Source organism: Trachurus japonicus, chromosome 14 (genome assembly GCF_045865225.1).
Source record: "Trachurus japonicus isolate A0001 chromosome 14, Traja_1.0".
NCBI classification, from domain to species: domain Eukaryota; kingdom Metazoa; phylum Chordata; class Actinopteri; order Carangiformes; family Carangidae; genus Trachurus; species Trachurus japonicus.
The window spans coordinates 2,830,063-2,842,489 of record NC_140920.1 but is presented as its reverse complement, the minus strand read 5'-3'; the positions used below and the strand labels follow the sequence as shown (position 1 = coordinate 2,842,489).

At 40.2% G+C, this 12,427-nt stretch overlaps 2 protein-coding genes and 1 long non-coding RNA gene across 3 annotated transcripts in view; 2 read left to right on the top strand and 1 right to left on the bottom strand.

The window, feature by feature from the left end:
- Positions 1-1,110: 1,110 nt before the first annotated feature.
- On the bottom strand, positions 1,111-6,401 carry LOC146974023 (uncharacterized). Its single transcript, XM_085798911.1, has 3 exons — positions 6,124-6,401; positions 5,147-5,606; positions 1,111-1,257 (listed from the first exon to the last, which is right to left on the bottom strand). The coding sequence occupies exons 1-3, from the start codon at positions 6,138-6,140 to the stop codon at positions 1,111-1,113; spliced, it is 624 nt and encodes a 207-aa protein (XP_085655037.1). The 5' UTR covers positions 6,141-6,401.
- A 2,859-nt stretch (positions 6,402-9,260) lies between these two features.
- On the top strand, positions 9,261-10,941 carry LOC146974022 (trafficking regulator of GLUT4 1-like). Its single transcript, XM_085796764.1, has 2 exons — positions 9,261-9,704; positions 10,704-10,941. Exons 1-2 carry the CDS (start codon positions 9,261-9,263, stop codon positions 10,839-10,841), a joined length of 582 nt encoding a protein of 193 aa, XP_085652890.1. The 3' UTR covers positions 10,842-10,941.
- A 945-nt stretch (positions 10,942-11,886) lies between these two features.
- Positions 11,887-12,427, top strand: part of LOC146974014 (uncharacterized) — a 189,253-nt gene continuing 188,712 nt past the window's right edge. Inside the window, exon 1 of the long non-coding RNA XR_015037584.1 lies at positions 11,887-12,187. This is a non-coding gene — a long non-coding RNA (uncharacterized LOC146974014). The remainder of the gene's footprint in view (positions 12,188-12,427) is intronic.

Genomic DNA, 12,427 nt, shown 5'->3' with positions numbered 1-12,427 from the left:
GTTACTTAAGCAATACGTGATATTGCTTTCATGCAACAGTTTCAACAATTCCATCTAAGCATGGATAAATGTTTAAAACTCAATAAATGTGAAAAAGTTTAGACACTGTAGTCATTCTGTCTTGTAAAGCAGACTGGAGTAGATCATGCACTGCAAAAACTCAATATCTTACCAAGAATATTTGTCTTATTTCTAGTCAAAACAAATCTCATTCTACTTAAAATAAGACTCATCACATTAAAAAGTAGCTTGTTTTTAGACACTTTTTACTTCTTTCAAGCAGATTTTCACTTGAAATAAGTAGAAAAATCTGATAGTGGAGCAAGTTTTTCTTTCTTATTACAAACACAAAAAACTTGCTTTCACTGGCAGATTTTTCTACTTATTTCAAGTGAAAATTTGTTTGAAACAAGTGAAAATGATCTAAAAACAAGTTCGTTTTTAGGTGATGAGTCTTATTTTGAGGGAAAAGAGATTAGTTTTGACTAGAAATGAGACATTTTGACAAGAAATAAGACAAATATTCTTGTAAAGATTTTGAGCTTTTGCAGTGTGAGGATCCTTTGCACACCGATAGACTGAAGCAGAAATTAGGAATTAGGAATCAAATCGTTTTGAATCGAAAAATCGATTTTGAATCGAATCGAATAGCCCCAAAAATCAGAATCGAATCGAATCCTGAGATAGTAAAAGATTCCCACTCCTAAGAGACGGAGCTGCTGATGCATCTAAACCCTCCTCCTCCTGCAACTTGGTATAAATCTGATGCATGATCTTGTGCCGTTGTTACCTATCAGCTCATTTCACCCACTTACTCACAGCTGATTGCACACACACACACACACACACACACACACACACACACCACAGCACCCACTAACTGTACATGTGTGACTGGCTGCGGGCCACCGAGCGCCCACACAGCCGGAGCGGAGCGGAGCAGGGAGTTCTGGAAAAGGGAAGTTAAATGATTTCTTCTTTTCCTTCCTCTCTTTCCGCAGGGATACATACATACATACAAGACATCATCTAAAAGCAGAAGACTGAGAGAGAAAAAGAGAGAAGGCAGCCGGTGTGTGTGTGTGTTTCTGGCTGACACACAGCAGTTCTTCACTGGCAAGCTTTATGTTCCTGTACACATGCTAAAGCTGCCAGCTGAAGAACTGTTCTGGTCAGCCCTGACCCCGGGTGAAAGTCCAGAGTCCAGAAGAGGAAGCCGGGGTGGGGAGGGGGAAGGCTGAGGAAGGCTGAGGAAGGCTGAGGAAGGCAGCGTTTCACACACTCAACGACTCAGAGCGGACTTCAATAACCTGCTGGACCCGAGCCACCATTGTTTATAGTCTGGTGTAAATCACAGGTAAGGTGTTTTTCATTTTTAGGCAGGACACGGTTTTTGTTTTTGTGGTCACATGCTTGATTGTTTTGTATTTTTTCTCTCACAGTTAACTGCCCTTTAAGACTTTTAAGCATCTTCTTATGTCTCTCTTAAAGGGATAGTTCAATATTTTGGCAAATTGGCCCATTGCCATAACCCCTATAGTCATAGCAGTAGGTTTGTTACCTTTAATTGTCAGTGCAAGCTGTTTTTAGAACGGAGGAGCAGAGCCGTGAGCTGCTCAGAGCTACGCTACGGAGGCTCATTATGGGATTTCTTGGTTTCCCTCATCAAACTCATCAAATACACAATCCAACAACTCCACAACGCTCTGGTGGACAAGTTGTGAGCTGCACATTCACCACGCTATGAGATAATAACAGAATGTTACCACACAGAGTTGTTTTAGAGGGAAATGCAGAGTCTGCTTGATGAAAAACTGTCCCTGAAGGCAACGCGCATCAGCGGTTTTGCATGTATTTCCCTCTAAAACAACTCTGTGTGGTAACGTTGTGTTATTATCTCATAGCGTGGTGAATGTGCAGCTCACAGCTTGTCCACCAGAGCGTTGTGGAGTTGTTGGATTGTGTATTTGATGAGTTTGATGAGGGAAACCAAGAAATCCCATAATGAGCCTCCGTAGCGTAGCTCTGAGCAGCTCACGGCTCTGCTCCACCGTTCTAAAAACAGCTTGCACCGACAATTAAAGGTAACGAACCTACTGCTATGACTATAGGGATTATTATGGCAATGGGCCAATTTGCCAAAATGTTGAACTATCCCTTTAAAGTTCATGCACTATATGTCTTGAATATGTTTCCCTGTTTACTTTAGGTGGTCATGTTGATTATACAATGTTTTGGAAAGTGTACAACTTTTTAAAATTGTGTTTAAAAAAAAATCAATTCATTCAACTCCCCCTCACAAATGATTGTTTTTAAATGATGAATCCATTTGCTGCTTATTCAGGTCCTTGTTACTGTATGTTTTAATGATTCATTCATTAATCATTTTGACATTTTATTCTCAGCCGTTCCAAATCAGTTTTATTTTTTTAGAAAATAATTACATTTTAACCTGGTGAACACTGTTAATTTTTGTTTTTACCTACAATAAAGAACAACATATTCTCCCCCGACTCATGGTTTGTTGAATAAAACACATCTCATCATTGAGGACTCCCATCTTCCAAAAAATAAAAAATTGCACAGATGAATGATGAATTTACGCAAGATGTTGCACACTCATCCCTTTTAACATTTAAGTCTCTGCAAGGGGAACAAAGGAGATCAGAGTAAATTAAGTTTACTATGAAATGAATGTATAACTTCAAGGTGTTTGTTCTCTGGGAGGCAAATTGTCACATGAATTATAGTCTAAAGCTGCAACATTTAGCCAGGACTGCTACTTCCTGTGTTGGATCAAAGAAGAAAAACTCAACACATAGCTGCTCATCGGGGACGAACGGTTTGACCAGCTGCTTTTCAAGACACACAGACGTCCAACTGCTCACAACACAAGATATTTTAGTTTTTACAGTGCAGAATTAAGAAGTCAGTTTATACTGGATTTACTTGCTTTTATTCCAAGGGACCAGTAGAAACTTGCAGTAAAACAGTGTCAAGTAATATAAGGCAAGACGAGGCAGAACAGGAATATAATCTTCAATTTCAGGGTTTTGATGCATTTCCTCTAAATCACCACTAGATGGCGGGAAAACATGACAGCAGGACAGTGAAGGGAATAAAGTCAGACTGGACTGTTCAGATTGTTTCCACCCCATGTTGATGAACATGTTAAATATCTTAAACGGAGATGGAAAAGGTTTCGGAAAATTATAATCAAGTTGAAATTATGTTAAATAGAAACTATGTAAATAAAAATTAGCCTACTGCATTACATTTAAAATGAAGTGGGGGAGGAATGAAATGTAGCCTATACATGACACAACTATTAAATTAAACAATATATTTTGGCTATACACTGCAAAAACTCAACATCTTTCCAAGAATATTTGTTGTATTTCTAGTCAAAACTGATCTCTTTCCACTTAAAATAAGACTCATCACCTAAAAAATTAACTTGTTTTTAGATAATTTCACTTGTTTCAAACACATTTTCACTTGAAATAAGTAGAAAAATCTGCCAGTGAAAGCAAGTTTTTTGTGCTTGTAATAAGAAAGAAAAACTTGCTCCACTATCATATTTTTCTACTTATTTCAAGTAAAAAATATGCTTGAAAGAAGTAAAAAAAAAAGTGTCTAAAAACAAGCTACTTTTCATGTGATGAGTCTTATTTTAAGTAGAATGAGATTTGTTTTGACTAGAAATAAGACAAATATTTTTGGTAAGAGTTTGAGTTTTTGCAGTGTAGGTCACACTGCAAATTTTTTCGCTGTGAATTCACAATAAATTATAGCTGCTGCGCAGCGATGGGTTGGGTCCGGGCTATTTTTTGGCAAATTCTGAACAACAAACAGGAGAATAGGAAGACAAGACAGTTGACCTGGTAATGTTCACTCTGCTATCTACTGTGTCTGTGACTCTAAAATTTTGTATATTTGTTTCACAAAGATCATCTGGTATGTTAGTCAACTCCCTTGTTGGGTCTTGAACCCACATCCTCCAACACCAAGAACCAGCTCCTAACTCACTGAGCTAATTGTCTGGTGGAGAGACCTGCTGTGTGTCTCCTCAAATAGACTCAGGCTGTCAAGGCAGATTTCAAAAATGGTCAAAATGTCACAAATTGCAATATCTAAACAGAAATCTGATAATACATAAATTGCATCTAGACAGCATGGAAATGTTGGTGATTTGTTTTTAGCGATAAGTGTTTTGCGTCTCCCGGTCTGCCCAGACCCTAATAACTGACTCACTGCTACTGTTGTGGCAGATGTTTAATCAGTTAATTCTGTTTCTTTCTTCTCACCTATCTCAGCAAATCAAATGGTCCAGAAGGATTCATAGTGAGCAGATAAAAGACATTTCACTTAACATTTACTTGTATAGCACAAACATGTTAAGGCTCTTAACATGTTACCTGCTGCCTTGTTCCATCCTGGCTTGATCCAGCTTTTTATTGACCCACTGCCCTGTTCAGCCTCCTTCAGCTCTCTCTCCTTCTCTCAAGTTTACCGCTGTAAGTTAACTATTACACAGTGTCATGATCGATAGGAAGAGCAAAGAGAAACAGATGCTGAAGTAAGTCAGTGAAACTTAAAAATGAGACGTGTACTGACCACAGAAAGTCATCACATGTGAAGATCACCTGTTTTCTGATTTACCTCCTTATCAACAGCCTGTGGTCTGTACTGCTGCAACAAAAAACAAGAAACACAACCCAAAAAAAACCCTGTTGCAGACAGCTTCAAGTCGGGCCTGTGTCCCTTTGTCAGCCCTGCAGAGTAACCAGAAGAGAGACGTCGAGGTTTTAAGTTCAACCCTTGTTGTACAGTAAGTGTATTGTTCGCTCTCTCAGAGATTGTGATTCAATAAGTGACACACTGCTACTGTTGTGGCAGATGTTTAATCAGTTAATTGTGGTTTGGGTTTTTCACCTTAGCAAGGATTCATAGTGAGCAGATAAAAGACATTTCACTTCACATTTACTTGTATAGCACAAACATATATGTTAAGGCACTGCATGAGCTGTACGGACCTTATTGAGATAAGGCAGAGAGGGAACGTCGTACTTCAGCGTTCTTAATGCTTTATGTATATAACTAGTAGGATTACAATAAGGGTGAAGAAACCCGCAATTATGTTTGCCCATAAACTGCTTGATTGTCCCTTTGCAAGTTGAGCTTTGATGTGAGTCTGCGCAGACTGCACAATGGTTGCTTCGAAGTCTTGAATCTCCAGCTGCTGCCCGTCACATACCTTCTTCTTTAAATCCCTCAGGACAGCTTCACAGATCTTGTCGATGTATTTCATGTCAAGGGAGACGCCCTCTGTGTCCCTGAGACCCTCCATCGTCAGGTTCACCAGGTGCAGTATGTAGATGATCCTGATCACCTGACTCTGGTTCTCGAGAACGCGGCACACTGTCAGTATCTTCGTCATCAGCAGGGTGACGAAGGATCTCAGCTGGTCTTCAGGGCTGGTGGAGGCTGGAGGCAGAGACTCAGTTCCTGTCTCAGCTGAATCGTCTCCGTGCTGCTGGATGACTGTCTCTGGTCCGTCCTCCAGAGGTTCAGTACTCATGTTGAAGTTCTCCACGACTGCAGACCTTTTGAGGAGCGAGTGTTCAACATGAAAAAAGATATAAAATATATTTTAAAATGTGGAAGAGAGGCATAAAAATGAAGAAATCCACCAGTGTTGTATTATGTATGCACTGCAAAAACTCAAAATCTTTTCAGGAATGTTTGTCTTATTTCTTGTCAAAATGTCTCATTTCTAGTCAAAACTAATCTCTTTCCACTTTAAATAAGACTCTCCATCTAAAAACTAACTTGTTTTTAGATAATTTTCATTTATTTCAAACTAATTTTCACTTGAAATAAGTAGAAAAATCTGCCAGTGAAAGCAAGTTTGTTCTGCTTGTAATAAGAAAGAAAAACTTGCTCCACTATCAGATTTTTCTACTTATTTCAAGTGAAAATCTGCTTGAAAGAAGTAAAAAGTGTCTAAAAACAAGCTGCTTTTAATGTGATGAGTCTTATTTTAAGTAGAATTAGATTGTTTTGACTAGAAATAAGACAAATATTCTTGGTAAGATTTTGAGTTTTTGCAGTGTGTGTTACCTGCTGCCTTGTTCCATCCTGGCTTGATCCAGCTTTTTATTGACCCACTGCCCTGTTCAGCCTCCTTCAGCTCTCTCTCCTTCTCTTTTTCTCTCTGGGATGATGTCAGTGCAGAAGTCACTCCAATATCTAAGTTTACCGCTGTAAGTTAACTATTACACAGTGATGCTCGATAGGAAGAGCAAAGAGAAACAGATGCTGAAGTAAGTCAGTGAAACTTTAAAATGAGACGTGTTCTGACCACAGAGAGTCGTCACAGAGCACATCCGGATGTGAACCTGTCTGGTTGACCTGCCAATCAACAGCCTGTGGTCTGTACCACTAATACCACATACAAAAACAAGAAACACAACCAAAAGAAAAGACCCTGTTGCAGACAGCTTCAACTCTGGCCTGTGTCCCTTTGTCGGCCCTGCAGAGGCTGCAATGGTGCAATCATTCAGCTCTCTGACCAGCAGAGTGGTGCTCAGGTTGTGAGTTCGAGCCTTGTTGTGAGTGTATTGTTCACTTACCCCGACTGTGATTCAATAAGTGACACATTGCTACACATTGCTGCAAGAACCAGCTCCTAACTCGCTGAGCTAATTAGCTGGTGGTGAGACCTGCTGTGTAGCTTCATTTATCCACTCAGGTGAGCCAGTGCCCGGGCAGCTGTTGTGATGAAATGGTCAAAAGTCAGAAATTCAGTCATCTAAACAAAAATCTGATAATACATAAATTGCATCTAGACAGCATGGAAATGTTGGTGATTTGTTTTTAATGATAAGTGTTTTGCTTCATAAGAGAAAATATGATGTTTATAAATCACATTGACTGCATTCAGCATCTGTTGATAAATGGGACACTTGTTTTTGTGCTGTAGCCTAAATTTACATTGTAGTTTCAAGAAGTGAATTACTCACCTCACTCAGTTTTGGATTGAATCACTGTGAATGAAAAGTCTCCTTATAGAGGGATAGAGTTTACCATGGTATTGTAGCAGCAAGACAAAGGAAGGAAATAAACCTTACAGGATTATATTTAACTCTTAAACCAAGTTTCCTCCAATGATAAGCATTATTGTTAACACTAGTAATAATGAAATAACACATACAGTGCTGCTTTATTGACTTTGAATCCAAGGAAACACTTAAATGATCTGAAACTTCTTCATTTATACAGCTCTGGAAAAAATTAAGAGACCACTCTCAAAATGATCAGTTTCTCTGGTTTTACTGTTTATAGGTCTGTGTTTGAGTAAAGTTTTATTCTATCAACTACCGACAACATTTCTCCCAAAATTGAAATAAAAATATTGTCATTTAGAGCTTTTATTGGCTTAAAATGACTAAACTAGTCTAAATAACAAAAATTATCAAGTATTTTCAGACCTTGAATAATAATAATAATGCAAAGAAAACATGTTCATTTATTCCTTAACAACACAACAAGAATATTTTAACTCAGGAAGAGTTTATAAATCAGGTTTTGTGGGATAATGTCAATGTTTAATCCCAGCAGTGGTTTTTATATAAAACCAGATGTGGTTCAGGTGACGACCTCATCAGAGTCTCATTAAGGAGAATGAGTTGTGTTTGTGTTGGTGTTTAAAAAGAAAAGAAAAGAAAAGAATGACTGTCATACGAAACATTTGTGAAAGTGGTCTCTAAATTTTTTCCAGAGCTGTATGTAAAGATTTAATTATGATGGTTGCCCCAGACATTTTTTTTCTTGTGCATTAAAAAAAGACAAAGAAAAAACAATAAACTCATAATCTGTTATAAAAAATAAAAAAACAAATCAAACAATGAACCATCAACCTTGGTGATGATTTTTTAATATAAATGGACAGTCCTCACTGCAAAAACTCAAAATCTTTCCAAGAATATTTGTCTTATTTCTTGTCAAAATGTCTCATTTCTAGTCTAAACTAATCTCTTTCCACTTAAAATAAGACTCATCACCTAAAAATTAACTTGTTTTTAGATTATTTTCACTTGAAATAAGTAGAAAAATCTGCCAGTGAAAGCAAGAAAGAAAAACTTGTTCCACTATCAGATTGTTCTAATTATTCCAAGTGATGAAAGAAATAAAAAGTGTCTAAAAACAAGCTACTTCTTCATATAATGAGATTTGTTTTGACTAGAAATGACATTTTGACTAGAAATAAGACAAATATTCTTGGTAAGATTTTGAGTTTTTTGCTGCAGTGCTCTCTTCTTGTTCTCCTCTTTTCCTCCCCCCTCTTACATATCATTTCACTGCAATGATCTTGTATTATTGTATGTGACAAATAAACTCTCTGGTTCCTGATGAAACTGTGATACGGCAGAATAATAAAATATGACCTGAGTCAGCATGTCGTGAGTTCATCCTACCTCTCTCCCTCTCCCTCTCCCCCCCACCACCACCACGCTGCTGCTGCTGCTGCTTCCTCCCCCGCGCGTAAATGGAAAGCTTTTACGCACCGCGCGTCTTCACTTGAGAAGCGGTTTAATTGCTGATTATCTTTTCTTTTTTTGCGTTGTCACACGCCGCCTCCTCGCGCCGTGGAGATGTAAGAGATGCGGCAATAACCTCACTACATATTATTAGAGAGGAGGGGGGAGGAGGAGGAAAGGGAGGGAGGGGTGGGGATGGAGAGGTGGGGTGAGGATGGAGGCAAAGGCAAAGGCGTGCGTCCGGACTCTCTCACGGCCAACTCGCCTAAACGCAACGAGGGACTCAGACATCAATAACGTCCAGCTCATCAATAAGACATTTAGATGGAGCTATAGACTTAATTAAATAGGCTGCCTTTGCCTTTGCCTTTGCCTTGTATTATAGGACTCTGATTGTAGTGTAGCTATAATAGTGAATCTGATGAGCCCCAATGGAGAAGAACATCTGAAGGAAGAAGAAGCATCTCCTCCATCCAGAGAGAAAGAAAGAAAAGAAACAAAACCAAACAGACTTTTAGAGGTTAGATAGATAGATTTTCTTTCCCTCTGAAGGTCCAGACCAAGTACCTTTAGGACATCTGAAGGAAGAAGCGAAGAAGCAGCATCTCTTCATCCTCTCCATCCATCCTGCAAGGAAAGCGGCACCGAAGAAAGAAGGAAAAGAAAAGAAACAAAACAACACAGACTTAGAGGTTAGATAGATTTTCTTTCCCAGTGATGGCGATCAACACCGACGCCGCCTTCGGGAAGAGCGCCCTGGGCGAGAGGGAAGTTTCCCATCCCACCAACTTCCACACGGACACGGACATGCTGCTGAGCGCGGCGGGGACGTGCGAGCCGATCAGCGGGGAGAGCAACAACATGAACATGAAGCCGTCCGACTCCTTCTCCCTCACGGTCCGCGGCAGCGTGCGCTCCCTGGACGCGGACCAGAACGGGCACCGCGCGCCGCTGAAGTCCGGGTCCGTGGGGCATCTGGCGACCCCACCGGGCAGCAGGTCCAGGTCCGGGTCGCGGCTCAGTCTGGGCGCGCTGTCCTCCTCCTACCAGGTCCCCCCGCACGGCTCGGTGCCCCCCCCCACCTACCTCTGGCTCGCCGTGCTGTCGTGTTTCTGCCCCGCGGTGCCGCTCAACATCTGCGCGCTGTGGTACGCCAACGTGGTGAGTCGATGTCGATGTGCAGCTTTAATTCTCTCCATCATTAACGTATCATCATTGTAATATGGCACTTAAACACAGCTATAGGCAGTGGTGTAGTCTATTTGATACTCAGGTATACTCAGTAGGCTATACCCACTGAAAATGTGGTCTACCAGCAGAACTGAGATCAGACCCAACTCTAAGCATTTTTAAATCCAGGTTAAAAACATTCATGTTTTCATGTGAGCTAAATCCTAATCTTGGATTCGCACTGTAAGTCCTCTAAATTGTTTTAATACTAATCAATATTTTCATGCTGCAAACTCATATTTTATGCTCTATTTTAATGTTGAATTGAATTGAATTGAAAACTTTATTGAACAACATTAGACAAGTGTTCAAAAGGATTAAAACACAATAAAGCCCAAAGGCTTATTTCCCTTGTGGTCCTATTTGATGGTAGACAGTAGCCTACACATGGATTTAAAAACAAGGAAGACAAACACACAACACATGGACTAAAAACATGGGAGAAAGACACTAGGGCACATAGACTACAACATTGAAGAAAAAGAACGAGACGAAATAGATAAAACAAGGGAATTAGGTCCCAAACAGAAACAACAAAACATTTAACAGACACACAAACAAACAATACAATAATCTAGTGCTTTACATGTTTTTATTGTATGTGTGTGTGTGTGTGTGTTTTGTTTTGTTTTTATGAAAAGCACATTGAGTTGCCCCTTGTGCGATGTACATAAAGGTAGCTTCCCTTGCCTTGCTCTGCCTACAACAAAACTATCTAACTATATAGTCTATGTGATGCAGATGTGAACAGTGTACCCACCTATAAACAGCAGTATACCCACTGCAACAAATTACACTACACCACTGGTTATAGTGTTGATCTTCTTCTTTCTTTTCTTTTAATCACTGCAATCACTACAGGTGCTTGTGTTGAATAGAAATGATTCACCATTGATCACTTCCTCATCTCCTTTCCTCTTTTTTTTTTAGTCCAGGTCTGTTTTCCACACAGGAGATGTTGAGGCAGCGAGGAAATACGGGCGACGGTCGATGCTGTTCAGCTGTCTGGCGATACTGCTGGGTGTGGCCGTCATCATCTTCATAGTGTTTACAATAGGTATGTACTAGGAAAACACACACACACATTAACACACAAACACACTCAGATGTCAGTGTAAAGCCATGAAACTAAAGAAAAAACCCTCTCTTTCCTCTCAACTCTCAGAGCTCCAGCAGTGAACTGATGTGGAGGATGGGAGGAGTCACACTACAGCTCTCCTTTAACTTCATCTCATCTCCAATTTGCACAGAAGAAAAAGAGAAAGAGAAAAAGAGAGAGAGAGAGGAGGTGACTCTCGAAGATGATAAAGCACAAACAAGCAAAATCTTGCGCTGAAAACAAGCTGAAGAGACTCGAACATCTGGATGAAAGAGAGAAGGGGGAAATAAAAAGGGAATGAAGTCGCAGGCCGTTTCTCCTTTCTTTTTTTTCCCAATCATGACGACCATTGATCCCACAAACTCAGGAACTAGAGGAAGGAAGATGGAGGCCGCTGCTCAGAGTCTGGAAGAAGAGTTGTTAACTCCTCACAGCTCAAACCAGTGGTGCACCAACCAAGTCTGATCATTAAAGGGATATGGCAACTTTTTTTTGTCTGTGTCTTGCCTCACTCCCGAGTCCATGACCAGCAGATAGACACCATCCTTTCGACTGTGCGTGCAGTAACAAGGGAGATACGGGCAGAGATGGCGCACCGCTAATTAGCTTAGCTCAAACACTGGAAGTGTATAGGTAGTGTTAGCCTGCCTGCTACCCGAGCCAAAATCAGCAGTCAGAAGCTGATTTCATTTTAGCTCTAAACTCTGTAAATATATCACTTTATCGACATTTCAAACATTTTTAGTTGAGAAAGTAGCCGTTTAGATCAGCAGTGTGTCGTTAATTTGTCTAAATACCAGCTGTTTGCAATTTTGTTCGGACAAATTCGGCGCTACTCAAGCTAGCCGTTGTGACCAACGCACTTCCAGTTACTTTCACAAAATAAAACACCCGTTGCCCTTTACATACAGAAAACGATGACGATATAATTTGTGCTTTTACTTTGAAATAGGAAACTAACCTACCCTCGATGTAGCTAGCTTGAACCAAAATACTGTCGACTGTGCTTGCAGTAACAAGGGAGATATGGGCAGAGCTGGCGCACCGCTAATTAGCTTAGCTCAAACACTGGAAGTGTATGGGTAGTGTTAGCCTGCCTCCACCTAAAGTCATCAGAGAAACTCTTCAGCAACTCTAAACGGAAACCGGCGGGCCGATCTTGGTCTCAGAGCTGACAAAACTCTCCGGTAAGGCATCTTGAGCGGTCAAATGCCGCTAACGGGACGAGATCGGTCAAAACGGAGGGTTCAAGCAAAGACGGTTCATTTTGGTTCAAGCTAGCTACATCGAGGGTAGGTTAGCTTCCTGTTTCAAAGTAAAAGCACAAATTCTATCGTCATCGTTTTCTGTATGTAAAGAGCAACAGGTGTTTTATTTTGTGAAAGTAACCGGAAGTGCGTTGGTCACAACGGCTAGCTTGAGTAGCGCCGAATTCGTCCAAACAAAATTGTAAACAGCTGGTATTTAGACAAATTAACGACACACTGCTGATCTAAACGGCTACTTTCTCTCCTAAACATGTTTGAAATGTGGATAAAGTGATATATTTACAGAG

Bases quoted from the DNA above. Each gene is read 5' to 3' on its own strand.
- LOC146974023 (XM_085798911.1), bottom strand. The intron at 1,258-5,146 runs GCAAACATAATT...TGCCTTCCTCAG, and splicing joins GACAATCAAGCAGTTTATGG to CCTTCCTCAGCCTTCCTCAG.
- LOC146974022 (XM_085796764.1), top strand. From the start codon at position 9,261: ATGGCGATCAACACCGACGCCGCCTTCGGGAAGAGCGCCCTGGGCGAG. The intron at 9,705-10,703 runs GTGAGTCGATGT...TTTTTTTTTTAG, and splicing joins CGCTGTGGTACGCCAACGTG to TCCAGGTCTGTTTTCCACAC.